This window comes from Panulirus ornatus, chromosome 8 (assembly GCF_036320965.1).
Source record: "Panulirus ornatus isolate Po-2019 chromosome 8, ASM3632096v1, whole genome shotgun sequence".
Taxonomy (NCBI): domain Eukaryota; kingdom Metazoa; phylum Arthropoda; class Malacostraca; order Decapoda; family Palinuridae; genus Panulirus; species Panulirus ornatus.
In genome coordinates this window covers 29292546-29310554 of record NC_092231.1, presented here as the reverse complement: position 1 = coordinate 29310554, position 18009 = coordinate 29292546, and the positions used below count along the sequence as shown (strand labels likewise).

The 18009-nt window shown below is 42.1% G+C and overlaps 1 protein-coding gene across 2 annotated transcripts in view; it reads right to left on the bottom strand.

The window, feature by feature from the left end:
* LOC139749880 (uncharacterized) overlaps window positions 1–18009 on the bottom strand; it is a 496304-nt gene that overhangs the window by 47836 nt on the left and 430459 nt on the right. For both annotated transcript variants that reach the window (XM_071664258.1, XM_071664259.1), the window contains exon 7: window positions 15821–15912. In XM_071664258.1, the coding sequence (XP_071520359.1) occupies window positions 15821–15912 (92 nt within the window). The remainder of the gene's footprint in view (window positions 1–15820; window positions 15913–18009) is intronic.

Sequence of the window (18009 nt, the reverse complement as noted above, 5' to 3'; positions counted from 1 at the left end):
CAAAGCAAACACCTGATCCACACATCCTCTACCACTTCTGAAACCACACTGCTCTTCCCCAATCTGATGCTCTGTACATGCCTTCACCCTCTCAATCAATACCCTCCCATATAATTTACCAGGAATACTCAACAAACTTATACCTCTGTAATTTGAGCACTCACTCTTATCCCCTTTGCCTTTGTACAATGGCACTATGCACGCATTCCGCCAATCCTCAGGCACCTCACCATGAGTCATACATACATTAAATAACCTTACCAACCAGTCAACAATACAGTCACCCCCTTTTTTAATAAATTCCACTGCAATACCATCCAAACCTGCTGCCTTGCCGGCTTTCATCTTCCGCAAAGCTTTTACTACCTCTTCTCTGTTTACCAAATCATTTTCCCTAACCCTCGCACTTTGCACACCACCTCGACCCAAACACCCTATATCTGCCACTCTATCATCAAACACATTCAACAAACCTTCAAAATACTCACTCCATCTCCTTCTCACATCACCACTACTTGTTATCACCTCCCCATTTGCGCCCTTCACTGAAGTTCCCATTTGCTCCCTTGTCTTACGCACTTTATTTACCTCCTTCCAGAACATCTTTTTATTCTCCCTAAAATTTAATGATACTCTCTTACCCCAACTCTCATTTGCCCTTTTTTTCACCTCTTGCACCTTTCTCTTGACCTCCTGTCTCTTTCTTTTATACGTCTCCCACTCAATTGCATTTTTTCCCTGCAAAAATTGTCCAAATGCCTCTCTCTTCTCTTTCACTAATACTCTTACTTCTTCATCCCACCACTCACTACCCTTTCTAATCAACCCACCTCCCACTCTTCTCATGCCACAAGCATCTTTTGCGCAATGTGTATATATATATATATATATATATATATATATATATATATATATATATTATCCCTGGGGATAGGGGTGAAAGAATACTTCCCACGCATTCCTCGCGTGTCGTAGAAAGCGACTAGAGGGGACGGAAGCGGGGGGCCAGAAATCCTCCCCTCCTTGTATTTTTTTTTTTTTAACTTTCTAAAATGGGAAACAGAAGAAGGAGTCACGCGGGGAGTGCTCATCCTCCTCGAAGGCTCAGATTGGGGTGTCTAAATGTGTGTGGATGTAATCAAGATGTGAAAAAAGGAGAGATAGGTAGTATGTTTGAGGAAAGGAACCTAGATGTTTTGGCTCTGAGTGAAACGAAGCTCAAGGGTAAAGGGGAAGAGTGGTTTGGGAATGTCTTGGGAGTAAAGTCAGGGGTTAGTGAGAGGACAAGAGCAAGGGAAGGAGTAGCAGTACTCCTGAAACAGGAGTTGTGGGAGTATGTGATAGAATGTAAGAAAGTAAATTCTCGATTAATATGGGTAAAACTGAAAGTTGATGGAGAGAGATGGGTGATTATTGTTGCATATGCACCTGGGCATGAGAAGAAAGATCATGAGAGGCAAGTGTTTTGGGAGCAGCTGAATGAGTGTGTTAGTGGTTTTGATGCACGAGACCGGGTTATAGTGATGGGTGATTTGAATGCAAAGGTGAGTAATGTGGCAGTTGAGGAAATAATTAATGTACATCGGGTGTTCAGTGTTGTAAATGGAAATGGTGAAGAGCTTGTAGATTTATGTGCTGAAAAAGGACTGATGATTGGGAATACCTGGTTTAAAAAGAGATATATACATAAGTATACTTATGTAAGTAGGAGAGATGGCAAGAGAGCGTTACTGGATTACGTGTTAATTGACAGGCGCGCGAAAGAGAGACTTTTGGAGGTTAATGTGCTGAGAGGTGCAACTGGAGGGATGTCTGATCATTATCTTGTGGAGGCTAAGGTGAAGATTTGTATGGGTTTTCAGAAAAGAAGAGTGAATGTTGGGGTGAAGAGGGTGGTGAGAGTAAGTGAGCTTGGGAAGGAGACTTGTGTGAGGAAGTACCAGGAGAGACTGAGTACAGAATGGAAAAAGGTGAGAACAATGGAAGTAAGGGGAGTGGGGGAGGAATGGGATGTATTTAGGGAATCAGTGATGGATTGCGCAAAAGATGCTTGTGGCATGAGAAGAGTGGGAGGTGGGTTGATTAGAAAGGGTAGTGAGCGGTGGGATGAAGAAGTAAGAGTATTAGTGAAAGAGAAGAGTGAGGCATTTGGACGATTTTTACTGGGAAAAAATGCAATTGAGTGGGAGATGTATAAAAGAAAGAGACAGGAGGTCAAGAGAAAGGTGCAAGAGGTGAAAAAAAGGGCAAATGAGAGTTGGGGTAAGAGAGTATCATTAAATTTTAGGGTAGAATAAAAAGATGTTCTGGAAGGAGGTAAATAAAGTGCGTAAGACAAGGGAGCAAATGGGAACTTCAGTGAAGGGCGCAAATGGGGAGGTGATAACAAGTAGTGGTGATGTGAGAAGGAGATGGAGTGAGTATTTTGATGGTTTGTTGAATGTGTTTGATGATAGACTGGCAGATATAGGGTGTTTTGGTCGAGGTGGTGTGCAAAGTGAGAGGGTTACGGAAAATGATTTGGTAAACAGAGAAGAGGTAGTAAAAGCTTTGCGGAAGATGAAAGCCGGCAAGGCAGCAGGTTTGGATGGTATTGCAGTGGAATTTATTAAAAAAGGGGGTGACTGTATTGTTGACTGGTTGGTAAGGTTATTTAATGTATGTATGACTCATGGTGAGGTGCCTGAGGATTGGCGGAATGCGTGCATAGTGACATTGTACAAAGGCAAAGGGGATAAGTAAGAGTGAGTGCTCAAATTACAGAGGTATAAGTTTGTTGAGTATTCCTGGTAAATTATATGGGAGGGTATTGATTGAGAGGGTGAAGGCATGTACAGAGCATCAGATTGGGGAAGAGCAGTGTGGTTTCAGAAGTGGTAGAGGATGTGTGGATCAGGTGTTTGCTTTGAAGAATGTATGTGAGAAATACTTAGAAAAGCAAATGGATTTGTATGTAGCATTTATGGATCTGGAGAAGGCATATGATAGAGTTGATAGAGATGCTCTGTGGAAGGTATTAAGAATATATGGTGTGGGAGGCAAGTTGTTAGAAGCGGTGAAAAGTTTTTATCGAGGATGTAAGGCATGTGTACGTGTAGGAAGAGAGGAAAGTGATTGGTTCTCAGTGAATGTAGGTTTGCGGCAGGGGTGTGTGATGTCTCCATGGTTGTTTAATTTGTTTATGGATGGGGTTGTTAGGGAGGTGAATGCAAGAGTTTTGGAAAGAGGGGCAAGTATGAAGTCTGTTGGGGATGAGAGAGCTTGGGAAGTGAGTCAGTTGTTGTTCGCTGATGATACAGCGCTGGTGGCTGATTCATGTGAGAAACTGCAGAAGCTGGTGACTGAGTTTGGTAAAGTGTGTGGAAGAAGAAAGTTAAGAGTAAATGTGAATAAGAGCATGGTTATTAGGTACAGTAGGGTTGAGGGTCAAGTCAATTGGGAGGTGAGTTTGAATGGAGAAAAACTGGAGGAAGTGAAGTGTTTTAGATATCTGGAAGTGGATCTGGCAGCGGATGGAACCATGGAAGTGGAAGTGGATCATAGGGTGGGGGAGGGGGCGAAAATTCTGGGAGCCTTGAAGAACGTGTGGAAGTCGAGAACATTATCTCGGAAAGCAAAAATGGGTATGTTTGAAGGAATAGTGGTTCCAACAATGTTGTATGGTTGCGAGGCGTGGGCTATGGATAGAGTTGTGCGCAGGAGGATGGATGTGCTGGAAATGAGATGTTTGAGGACAATGTGTGGTGTGAGGTGGTTTGATCGAGTAAGTAACGTAAGGGTAAGAGAGATGTGTGGAAATAAAAAGAGCGTGGTTGAGAGAGCAGAAGAGGGTGTTTTGAAATGGTTTGGGCACATGGAGAGAATGAGTGAGGAAAGATTGACCAAGAGGATATATGTGTCGGAGGTGGAGGGAACGAGGAGAAGAGGGAGACCAAATTGGAGGTGGAAAGATGGAGTGAAAAAGATTTTGTGTGATCGGGGCCTGAACATGCAGGAGGGTGAAAGGAGGGCAAGGAATAGAGTGAATTGGAGCGATGTGGTATACCGGGGTTGACGTGCTGTCAGTGGATTGAATCAGGGCATGTGAAGCGTCTGGGGTAAACCATGGAAAGCTGTGTAGGTATGTATATTTGCGTGTGTAGACGTATGTATATACATGTGTATGGGGGTGGGTTGGGCCATTTCTTTCGTCTGTTTCCTTGCGCTACCTCGCAAACGCGGGAGACAGCGACAAAAAAAAAAAAAAAAAAAAAAAAAAAAAAAAAAAAAGACTCATGGTGAGGTGCCTGAGGATTGGCAGAATGCTTGCACAGTGCCATTGTACAATGGCAAAGGGGATAAGAGTGAGTGCTCAAATTACAGAGGTATAAGTTTGTTGAGTATTCCTGGGAAATTATATGGGAGGGTATTGATTGAGAGGGTGAAGGCATGTACAGAGCATCAGATTGGGGAAGAGAAGTGTGGTTTCAGAAGTGGTAGAGGATGTGTGGATCAGGTGTTTGCTTTGAAGAATGTATGTGAGAAATACTTAGAAAAACAAATGGATTTGTATGTAGCATTTATGGATCTGGAGAAGGCATATGATAGAGTTGATAGTGACAGAGTTGATAGAGATGCTCTGTGGAAGGTATTAAGAATATTTGGTGTGAGAGGTAAGGTGTTAGAAGCAGGAAAAAGTTTTTATCAAGGATGTAAGGCATGTGTTCGTGTAGGAAGAGAGGAAAGTGATTGGTTCTCAGTGAATGTTGGTTTGCGGCAGGGGTGTGTGATGTCTCCATGGTTGTTTAATTTGTTTATGGATGGGGTTGTTAGGGAGGTGAATGCAAGAGTTTTGGAAAGAGGAGCAAGTATGCAGTCTGCTGTGGATGAAAGAGCTTGGGAGGTGAGTCATTTGTTGTTCGCTGATGATACAGCGCTGGTGGCTGATTCAGGTGAGAAACTGCAAAAGTTGGTGACTGAGTTTGGTAAAGTGTGTGAAAGAAGAAAGTTGAGAGTAAATGTGAATAAGATCAAGGTTATTAGGTACAGTAGGGTTGAGGGACAAGACAACTGGGAGGTAAGTTTGAATGGAGAAAAACTGGAGGAAGTGAAGTGTCTTATATATATCTGGGAGTGGATGTGGCAGCAGATGGAACCATGGAAGCGGAAGTGAATCATAGGGTGGGGGAGGGGGCGAAAGTTCTGGGAGCGTTGAAGAATGTGTGGAAGTCGAAAACGTTATCTTGGGAAGCAAAATTGGGTATGTTTAAAGGAATAGTGGTTCCAACAATGTTGTATGGTTGCGAGGCATGGGCTGTAGATAGAGTTGTGCGGAGGAGGGTGGATGTGCTGGAAATGAGACGTTTGAGGACAATATGTGGTGTGAGGTGGTTTGATTGAGTAAGTGATGAAAGGGTAAGAGAGATGTGTGGTAATAAAAAGAGTGTGGTTGAGAGAGCAGAAGAGGGTGTTTTGAAATGGTTTGGTCACATGGAGAGTACCAGTGAGGAAAGATTGACAAAGAGGATATATGTGTCAGAGGTGGAGGGAATGAAGAGAAATGGAAGACCAAATTGGAGGCGGAAGGACGGAGTGAAAAAATTTTGAGCGATCGGGGCCTGAACATGCGGGAGAGTGAAAGGCGTGCAAGGAATAGAGTGAACTGGAACAATGTGGTATACCGGGGTCAATGTGCTGTCAATGGATTGAACCAGGGCATGTGAAGTGTCTGGGGTAAACCATGGAAAGTTTTGTGGGGCCTGGGAGACAGCGACAAAGTATAATAAAAACAATAAAATGGCCCAACCCACCCACATACACACATATATACATAAACGCCCACATACATACCTATACATTTCAACATATACATACATACACATACACAGATATATGTATATATATACACATGTACATATTCATACTTGCTGCCTTCATCCATTCCCGTCACCACCATGCCACAACTGAAATGGTACCCCCTTCCCCCACGCGTGTGCGAGGTAGCGCTACAAAAAGACAACAAAGGCCACATTCTTTCACTTTCAGTCTCAAGCTATCATTCATTCATTTCTTATAAATAATTGCTGTTTCTCAGGTCAGAGGGGTAGTGCCAGAAAACAGACAAAAAAAATGGCCTTTCCACTCACGTACACCCATATATACAGGTACATATTCATACATGCTTGCCCTCATCCATTCGTGTCACTACCCTACCCCCACAGGAAACAGCAATGTTACCCCCTACTTCAGCGTGGTAGCACCAGGAAAACAGAAAAATATGGCCACATTAATTCACACTCAGTCTCTAGCTGTCATGCATAATGCACCATAACCATAGCCCCCTATACACATCCAGGCCCCACACACCTTTCCAAGGTTTATCCCAGACGTTTCACATTCCCTGGTTCAGTCCACTGACAGCAAGTCTATTCCATGGACGCCTCTCACCATCCTTTATGTTCAGGCCCTGATCACTTAACATCTTTTCACTCCATCTTTCCAACTCCAATTTGGTCTCCCACTTCTTGTTCCCTCCACCTTTTTATTTCCACACATCTCTCTTACCCTTTCAGTACTTACTCGATCAAACAACCTCACATCACATATTGTCCTCAAACATTTCATTTCCAACACATCCACCCTCCTCTGTACAACCCTATCTATAGCCCATGCCTCGTAACCATATAACAATTTTTTCTCATACAAATTCTCCATTTCCAACATAAGTAAGGTAACACTAGGAACAGGAATGAGCCTTTGAGGAAATATCCTCACTTGGCCCCCTTCTCTGTGCCTTCTTTTTGAAAATTGAAAACAGGAGGGAAGGATTTCCAGCCCCCACTCCCTCCCCTTTCAGTTGCCTTCTACAGCACACATGGAATACGTGGGAAGTATTCTGTCTCCCTTATGGATCATGCAATCTAAAAATGGTAACGTACGATTATTTTCATTTTCTACAAGTTTAAGTTTAGCATAAACAGAAAACTTACCAATGTATGCTCATATATCCATTATTACTCAGCTTAACAAGACAGTCAAATTATCATCATTCCAGTTTATGTTCCTTAGGACATTATGTATTTGCCGTCCAGAGTCTATTGGGTAATGTACTTGCTGTCCAGAGTATATTGGTAGTGAGTTTGAGAGGATATAATCCATTGAACCCAAGTTAAAGTATCCTAGCTCTTTCACTGATAAATCCCTTACATATGCAAAAAAAAAAAAAAAAAAAAAAAAAAGAGAGAGAGAGAGAGAGAGAGAGAGAGAGAGAGAGAGAGAGAGAGAGAGAGAGAGAGAGAGAGAGAGAAGAGAGAGAGAGAGAGAGAGAGAGAGAGAGAGAGAGAGAGAGAGAGAGAGAGAGAGAGAGAGAGAGAGAGAGAGAGAGAGAGAGAGAGAGAGAGAGAGAGAGAGAGAGAGAGAGAGAGAGAGAGAGAGAGAGAGAGAGAGAGAGAGAGAGAGAGAGAGAGAGAGAGAGAGAGAGAGAGAGAGAGAGAGAGAGAGAGAGAGAGAGAGAGAGAGAGAGAGAGAGAGAGAGAGAGAGAGAGAGAGAGAGAGAGAGAGAGAGAGAGAGAGAGAGAGAGAGAGAGAGAGAGAGAGAGAGAGAGAGAGAGAGAGAGAGAGAGAGAGAGAGAGAGAGAGAGAGAGAGAGAGAGAGAGAGAGAGAGAGAGAGAGAGAGAGAGAGAGAGAGAGAGAGAGAGAGAGAGAGAGAGAGAGAGAGAGAGAGAGAGAGACCCAAACTTCCCCTTGACACCGAGAACCTTTTAGTTCTCCATCTTGATAATAATTTTATACTTCCCATACTGATTAAATCATTTAATGCAAATGCTGCCTTCAGCAACAACAATACTATGAAGAACATCTTAATCAGGAACTCACCAGAAAGTTCTGAAGGATGCATCAATAGAGTGACACGTAGAAATTGTGGTAAGTTCTGTGTTGAGCAGACTGGTAAGGATCTTTCAGTTAGACATAAGCAAAATAAGTATAATATTAAGAACAGGACAAGAATCAAATGCCTTGTCTAATCATCTCAATTATTAACTCTAACTCCTGTACCACAAGAAATATTAAATCTTCTATCATCAAATATACAAAGAATTCTGGCCTTAATATTAGTGAAGGTTTATACAAATTGGATAGCTTCACTGCTGATAAAATTTGTAAACAGTTCCCTTTCTTGTCCACATAATAAGTTTACTATAAGTTTGTTGCTGGACTCAAATGCACCTGACTAACATTTGGGTAGTCACTTGTTTACCAAAAGGCGTCCAACCTATGTCTCTTTATTATAAGTTAAATGACTGTCATATTTTTTTTCTTGTACCTCCCTGATGATGTGATTATGACATGAAAATGCATGATTGGGAATACCTGGTTTAAAAAGACACCTACATAATAAGTATACATATGTGAGTAGGATGTGATGGTCAAAGGGCACTATTGGATTACATGTTAATTGATAGGCGTGTAAAAAGAGAGATTTTTAATGCTAATGTGCTGAGAGGGAATGTCTGATCGCTATCTTGTGGAGGCAAAGGTGAAGATTTGTAGAGGTTTCCAGAAAAGAAGAGAGAATGTTGGGAAGAGAGTGGTGAGAGTGAGTGAGTTTGGAGAGAAGACTTGTGTGAAGAAGCATCAGGAGAGATTGAGTGTAGAATGTCAAGAGGCAAAAGCAAATGACCTGAGGGAAGTGGATGAGGAATGGGATGTATTTAGGGCAGCAGTGATGGCTTGTGCAAAAGATGCATGTGGCATGAGAAAAGTGGGAGGTGGGCACATTGAAAAGGGTAGTGAGTGGTGGGATGAAGAGGTAAGGTTGTTTGTGAAAGAAAAAAGAAAGGCATTTGGACAACGTTGCAGGGAAGTAGTGCAAATGACTGAGATATGTATAAAAGACAGTGGCAGGATGTCAAGAGAAAGGTGCAAGGGGTGAAAAGAGGGCATTTGGGAGAATATAAAAATGTTTTGAAAGGAGGTAAACAACATGCATAAGACAAGAGAACAAATGGGAACATCGGTGAAAGGGGTAAGTGGGGCAGTAATGGAGTGAGCAATTTGAAGATCTGTCAAATTTGTTTGATGATAGAGTGGCAGATATAGGGTGTTTTGGTCGGGGTGGATACGAAGTGAGAGAGTCACAGGTAATATTTTAGTAAAAGGAGAAGAGGTAGTGAAAGCTTTGTGGAAGATGAAATCCGGCAAGGTGGTGGGTTTGGATGGCATTGCAGTGGAATATATTAAAAAAAGGGGGTGACTGTCTTGTTGATTGGTTGGTAAGGATATTCAATGTATGCATGGATCATGATGAAGTGCCTGAGGACTGGTGGAATGCATGCATAGTGCCATTGCACAAAGGCGAAAGGGATAAAGGCAAGTGTTCAAACTACAGAGGCATAAGTTTGCTAAGTATTCCTGGAAAATTATACAGGAGGGCATTGATTGAGAGGGTGAAAGAATGTACAGAACATCAGAGTGGGGAAAACCAGTGTGGCTTCAGAAGTGGTAGGGAATGTGTGGATCAGGTGTTTACTATGAAGAATGTATATAAGAAATACTCAGAAAAACAGACGGATTTGTATGCAGCATTTATGGATCTGGAGAAGGCATATGATAGGGTTGATATAGATGCTTTGTGGAAGGTTTTAAGAGTATATGGTGTGGGGGCAAGTTGCTAGAAGCAGTGAAAAGTTTTTACCAAGGATGTAAGGCATGTGTATGAGCAGGAAGAATGGAGAGTGACTGGTTCCTTGTGAATGTCAGTGTGCGGCAGGGATGTGTGATGTCCCCATGGTTGTTTAATTTGTTTATGGACATAGTGGTTAGGGAGGTACATGCAAGAGTTTTGGAGAGAGTGGTGACTATGCAGTCTGTTGTGGATGTGAGGGACTGGGAATTGAGTCAGCTGTTGTTCGCCAATGATACAGCTCTAATGGCTGATTTGGGTGAGAAACTGCAGAACCTTCATCCCCCTCTCCTACTCAGTTTCTCACCCGAATCAGCCACCGGTGCTATATCATATCACCAACTGACTCACTTCCCTGGCCCTCTCATCCACAACACTGCATACCTGCCATTCTTTTCAAAACTCTTGCATTTAATTACCTAACCGCCCATCTATAAACAAATTAAACAACCATGGAGACATCACACCCCTGCTGCACACTGACCTTCACTGGGAACCACTCACTCTCCTCTTTTCCTACTCACACACATGCCTTACATCCTTGATAAAAACTCTTCACTGCTTCTACCAGCTTACCTCCCACACCATATACTCTTAAGACCTTCCACAAAGCATCTCTATCAACCCTATCACATGACTTTTCCAAATCTACAAATGCTACATACAAATTCACCTGTTTTTCTAAATATTTCTCACATTCTCCAAAGCAAACACCTGATCCACACATCCTCTACCAATTCTGAAACCACACTGCTCTTCCCCAATCTGATGCTCTGTACATAACTTCACCTTCTCAGTCAATACCCTCCCAAACAATTTTCCAGAAATACTCAACTAACTTATGCCTCTGTAGTTTGAGGACTCACCTTTATCCCCTTTGCCTTTGTACAATAGCATTGTACATGCATTCTGCCAACCCTCAGGCACTTCACCATGGTTCATACATATAATGAATATCCTTACCAACCAATCAACAACATAGTCACCCCTTTCTTAATAAATTCAACTACAATACCATCCAAATCCACTGCCTAGCCTGATTTCATTTTCCACAAGGTTTTCACCACCTCTACTCTCTTAACCAAACCATTCTCCCTAACCCTCTCACTTCGTACATTACCCCAACCAAAACAACCTACATCTGCCACTCTATCATCAAACACATTCAACAAACCATCAACATACTCACTCCACCTCCTTCTCACTTTATCACTACCTGTTATCACTCCCCCCCTTGCTCCCTCCACCGGTTCCCATTTGCTCTCTTATCTTTCGCACGTTATTTACGTCTTTCCAAACCATCTTTTAATTCTCCCTAAATCTTAATGATAATCTCTCAACCCCACTCTCATTTGCCCTCTTTTTGAACCCTTGCACCTTTCTCTTGACCTCCTGCTGCTTTGTTATAAACATCTCCCAGTCACTTGCACTCCTCCATTGTATCGTCCAAATGCCTCTCTTTTCTCTTTCACTAAATCTTTACTTCTTCATGCCACCACTCACTATCCTTTCTAATCTGCCCACCTCCCACCTTTCCAATGCCACATGCATCTCTTGCACAAGCCATCACTGCTTTCCTAACTAAATACATCCCATTCCTCACCCACTCCCCTCATGTCATTTGGTCTCACCTTTTGCCATCCTACACTCAATCTCTCACACGTGTCCTTTCCAAGCTTACTTACTTTCATCACTCTCTTCTCACCAACATTCTCTCTTCTTTTTTGAAAACCTCTACAAATCTTCACCTTCACCTCCAAAAGATAGTGATCAGACATTCCTCCAGCTGCCCCTCTCAGCATATTAACATCCGAGAGTCTCTCTTTTACGCCTATCCAGTAATGCCCTTTGACCATCTCTCCTACTCACATACGTATACTTGTGTATATCTTTTTTTCTTTTCATACATATTTGCAATGTCACCCTGTTAGCCAGGTAGTGTGAAGAACAAAGGACTGAGTCTTTGAGGAAATATCCTTACTTAGCACCCTTCTCTGTTATTTCTTCTGGAAAATTGAAAACAGGAGAGGAGGATTCCCAGTTCCCCCTCCCTCTCCTTTTAGTTGCCCTCTATGACAAGCAGGGAATACGTGGGAAGTATTCTTTCTCCCCTATCCCAAGGGATATATGTAAAGCATTAATAGGATGGCCTTGATGAAGAAATTAGTAATCTGGGCCACCTCAACTAACATCAAAGGTTGCTGATACATGATTCTATGTTTCTTATTTGTTCCGTAAATTCATGAGGCTTTGCATCACGTGGTCTGAAATTTCAATCTGAACAACAAATGCTTTTACTACATCATTTGAAGAGTTCTGGAGTTCAGTTGTCATAAGTGTATCTACATTATACAGTCCAACTATTGCACATGACCTTATCCTGTTCAGGTTTAAATTTGAGATCCACAGCTCACTATTCAAATGGTCTTTGGTGTGTGCTTCAGTGAAGGCCACAAATAATGCATTTAATTCACTTAGCAATACTCCATATTGTTTATGAGGTTAATATGCTATGTTCTGCTGACTTTGGTAGACAGCTTTCAGTTCCTCACCATTCTAGGTTTCAGTTCCCTCACCATTGTGAAGTGGGAAGCAAGTGTCATTACCTCCTCTGGTAGTTCTTTCCTGCCTCTGTTTGGCTCTTTGTCTGTCACTGAAAAAGAACTTGTATTTTGATGGGCATGAGGGATACATCTAATTGTCCCTGATAAATGGTTATTTTCACTGCACTCGTTCAGGCAGTGCTTAAACTCTAGTAAATGTTGGCACATTTCTGGAAGGTAGAGTCTGCATTCTTCCCCATATTGGCATTTACCTTTCTTCAACCATTTCAAATATTTTCTAGTGTTACACTACATGTACCTCAGTGTGATATGCTCTTTAATCATTCTACCTTCATTCTTTTGGTAATGTGCTTTATGAATCTCCTCTTATGATGCCAATCTGCTCTCATCATCATTTATCTTAATTTCAAATTCCCTGAGTTTCTCTTTCATTTCATGGTACCTCTCACGACCTTTCAAACTGCTTTTTGTGTTCTGTGACCTTACATCTCTAAATGCATTAATCTCTGATCCAGGTTTTATTTCATTTCAACCAACATTTCCAATCTTTTACTCTTTGGTGATAAATGTTTTATTCCTTCATCTTACTTTTTTGTGGACCTTGTCACAACTGCCAAGTCTTGATTTTTTTTTTTTTTTTTTGCTTTGTCGCTGTCTCCCGCGTTTGCGAGGTAGCGCAAGGAAAGAGATGAAAGAAATGGCCCAACCCACCCCCATACACATGTATATACATACGTCCACACACGCAAATATACATACCTACACAGCTTTCCATGGTTTACCCCAGACGCTTCACATGCCCTGATTCAATCCACTGACAGCACGTCAACCCCGGTATACCACATCGCTCCAATTCACTCTATTCCTTGCCCTCCTTTCACCCTCCTGCATGTTCAGGCCCCGATCACACAAAATCTTTTTCACTCCATCTTTCCACCTCCAATTTGGTCTCCCTCTTCTCCTCGTTCCCTCCACCTCCGACACATATATCCTCTTGGTCAATCTTTCCTCACTCATTCTCTCCATGTGCCCAAACCATTTCAAAACACCCTCTTCTGCTCTCTCAACCACGCTCTTTTTATTTCCACACATCTCTCTTACCCTTACGTTACTTACTCGATCAAACCACCTCACACCACACATTGTCCTCAAACATCTCATTTCCAGCACATCCATCCTCCTGCGCACCACTCTATCCATAGCCCACGCCTCGCAACCATACAACATTGTTGGAACCACTATTCCTTCAAACATACCCATTTTTGCTTTCCGAGATAATGTTCTCGACTTCCACACATTCTTCAAGGTTCCCAGAATTTTCGCCCCCTCCCCCATCCTATGATCCACTTCCGCTTCCATGGTTCCATTCGCTGCCAGATCCACTCCCAGATATCTAAAACACTTTACTTCCTCCAGTTTTTCTCCATTCAAACTCACCTCCCAATTGACTTGACCCTCAACCCTACTGTACCTAATAACCTTGCTCTTATTCACATTTACTCTTAACTTTCTTCTTTCACACACTCTACCAAACTCAGTCAACAGCTTCTGCAGTTTCTCACATGAATCAGCCACCAGCGCTGTATCATCAGCGAACAACAACTGACTCACTTCCCAAGCTCTCTCAACCCCAACAGACTTCATACTTGCCCCTCTTTCCAAAACTCTTGCATTCACCTCCCTAACAACCCCATCCATAAACAAATTAAACAACCATGGAGACATCACACACCCCTGCCGCAAACCTACATTCACTGAGAACCAATCACTTTCCTCTCTTCCTACACTTACACATGCCTTACATCCTCGATAAAAACTTTTCACTGCTTCTAACAACTTTCCTCCCACACCATATATTCTTAATACCTTCCACAGAGCATCTCTATCAACTCTATCATATGCCTTCTCCAGATCCATAAATGCTACATACAAATCCATTTGCTTTTCTAAGTATTTCTCACATACATTCTTCAAAGCAAACACCTGATCCACACATCCTCTACCACTTCTGAAACCACACTGCTCTTCCCCAATCTGATGCTCTGTACATGCCTTCACCCTCTCAATCAATACCCTCCCATATAATTTACCAGGAATACTCAACAAACTTATACCTCTGTAATTTGAGCACTCACTCTTATCCCCTTTGCCTTTGTACAATGGCACTATGCACGCATTCCGCCAATCCTCAGGCACCTCACCATGAGTCATACATACATTAAATAACCTTACCAACCAGTCAACAATACAGTCACCCCCTTTTTTAACAAATTCCACTGCAATACCATCCAAACCTGCTGCCTTGCCGGCTTTCATCTTCCGCAAAGCTTTTACTACCTCTTCTCTGTTTACCAAATCATTTTCCCTAACCCTCTCACTTTGCACACCACCTCGACCAAAACACCCTATATCTGCCACTCTATCATCAAACACATTCAACAAACCTTCAAAATACTCACTCCATCTCCTTCTCACATCACCACTACTTGTTATCACCTCCCCATTTGCGCCCTTCACTGAAGTTCCCATTTGCTCCCTTGTCTTACGCACTTTATTTACCTCCTTCCAGAACATCTTTTTATTCTCCCTAAAATTTAATGATACTCTCTTACCCCAACTCTCATTTGCCCTTTTTTTCACCTCTTGCACCTTTCTCTTGACCTCCTGTCTCTTTCTTTTATACGTCTCCCACTCAATTGCATTTTTTCCCTGTAAAAATCGTCCAAATGCCTCTCTCTTCTCTTTCACTAATACTCTTACTTCTTCATCCCACCACTCACTACCCTTTCTAATCAACCCACCTCCCACTCTTCTCATGCCACAAGTATCTTTTGCGCAATCCATCACTGATTCCCTAAATACATCCCATTCCTCCCCCACTCCCCTTACTTCCATTGTTCTCACCTTTTTCCATTCTGTACTCAGTCTCTCCTGGTACTTCCTCACACAAGTCTCCTTCCCAAGCTCACTTACTCTCACCACCCTCTTCACCCCAACATTCACTCTTCTTTTCTGAAAACCCATACAAATCTTCACCTTAGCCTCCACAAGATAATGATCAGACATCCCTCCAGTTGCACCTCTCAGCACATTAACATCCAAAAGTCTCTCTTTCTGGCCAATGTGAAACTGAGAAAAGGATAAAATATAACAACTTTAGTGATGACATGCAGGTATAACATGACTGCCTTTAGTGGTCTGCTGTCTGGAATAATTTGGAACAATTTCCCAACTTACATTCACTGTCCTCTTACTTTCTTGGTTCAGGTCTAAAGGTCTAAAACTGCTTCCTTACAATAGAAAGAATAACAATGGTATAGTTAGAACACAAATAGGTTCAATCTATGATTTTTTTTTTTTTTTTTTTTTTTTTGAGAGAGAGAGAGAGAGAGAGAGAGAGAGAGAGAGAGAGAGAGAGAGAGAGAGAGAGAGAGAGAGAGACACACACACACCAGATGTACTTTTTCAGTCCAATAAAGTGAATGATAGAGTAACATTTTAAGCTTAAAGGAAAATCCCTGCTGGAGAAGAAAAGGGAACTTTAACTGATGACATAATTCTAAAAACTACCATTTATATAGTTTCCATACTAACCTATTTCTGGATGGTATATCGGCATTTCTATCAGCTTTGGCATTACTGCTAACTCCAGAAACCTTGGGGATACGGGCCATAGATTCAAGCTCCTGAAAATAAAAACATGCAGCTGATTAAAGAATAAAAATATACAGCTGATTAAAGAAGTCAAAAATAATCTTCTATATTTCAAACTTTTTCATACCTCCTCACGTTTGCTGCCATCATAAGGTTGCACCAAAAACACAAATGACACCTACAGGTAAAAGTCCTCGCCTGGTTCCACCTGTCCCTATCTTAAGAAAGTGAGACTATTACAAGGAAAGGATTTCAAGCCTTGCATTCCCACCTTACAAGTCTTCTTAAAGTGTCATGATAACACAGCAGCATTCTTTTTCCCTTAATTCCTAGGATAATATCATTGTTCCTGTCTATATCTTACTATTCTTCCCACTTTAGAGAGGTACTGTCAGGGAAAAATTAACAATGGTCTCATTTACAACTTCTAATCTACACTTGTTTACTATATTGAAACCAAAGCTCATCCTCCACAGCCAAGCCTAACATGCTGTTCCCATGGTTTACTCTGACTACTTTGTATACCCTAATTTGGCACACTGTCAGTTTTCCCCTTGCACCACATCAATCCAGTTCAATCTAATTTATGTAAGCTTCTTGCCTACCTGAATATTCAGGCTCCAAAATCCCAGTCCCCTTTAATCCATTAATTCATCATTAAATTCTCCTACTACTCCTGGAAGACAATTACGCAAGATATATGATGAGTTGAAGAGTAACATTTGAGGAGAATAACAGCATCCAACAAACAAATTGTGGAGATAGTGCTACCCATAGCCCTGCCATCACAGCAAAATCTTCATTTCTAACATATGAGATCCTCTTAGTAAGTCTTTCTCCACTCATCCTATATGCCCATATGATTCTGTCATTCTTTACATGATCAATCCACTCCCTCATGCCATGTATTATCCATGGGCATTTCATTTCCAACAAACTGCCCTCCCACCTTTCCTTTGTATTCAAGACCCAAGATTACTGGGATTACTATACCTTCAAACATATCCATCTTTGCTCTTATTTTTTTTTTTTTTTTTTGCTTTGTCGCTGTCTCCCGCGTTTGCGAGGTAGCGCAAGGAAACAGACGAAAGAAATGGCCCAACCCACCCCCATACACATGTATATACATACGTCCACACACGCAAATATACATACCTACACAGCTTTCCATGGTTTACCCCAGACGCTTCACATGCCCCGATTCAATCCACTGACAGCACGTCAACCCCGGTATACCACATCGCTCCAATTCACTCTATTCCTTGCCCTCCTTTCACCCTCCTGCATGTTCAGGCCCCGATCACACAAAATCTTTTTCACTCCATCTTTCCACCTCCAATTTGGTCTCCCTCTTCTCCTCGTTCCCTCCACCTCCGACACATATATCCTCTTGGTCAATCTTTCCTCACTCATTCTCTCCATGTGCCCAAACCATTTCAAAACACCCTCTTCTGCTCTCTCAACCACGCTCTTTTTATTTCTACACATCTCTCTTACCCTTACGTTACTTACTCGATCAAACCACCTCACACCACACATTGTCCTCAAACATCTCATTTCCAGCACATCCATCCTCCTGCGCACAACTCTATCCATAGCCCACGCCTCGCAACCATACAACATTGTTGGAACCACTATTCCTTCAAACATACCCATTTTTGCTTTCCGAGATAATGTTCTCGACTTCCACACATTCTTCAAGGCCCCCAGAATTTTCGCCCCCTCCCCCACCCTATGATCCACTTCCACTTCCATGGTTCCATCCGCTGCCAGATCCACTCCCAGATATCTAAAACACTTCACTTCCTCCAGTTTTTCTCCATTCAAACTCACCTCCCAATTGACTTGACCTTCAACCCTACTGTACCTAATAACCTTGCTCTTATTCACATTTACTCTTAACTTTCTTCTTTCACACACTTTACCAAACTCAGTCACCAGCTTCTGCAGTTTCTCACATGAATCAGCCACCAGCGCTGTATCATCAGCGAACAACAACTGACTCACTTCCCAAGCTCTCTCATCCCCAACAGACTTCATACTTGCCCCTCTTTCCAAGACTCTTGCATTTACCTCCCTAACAACCCCATCCATAAACATGAGTCATACATACATTAAATAACCTTACC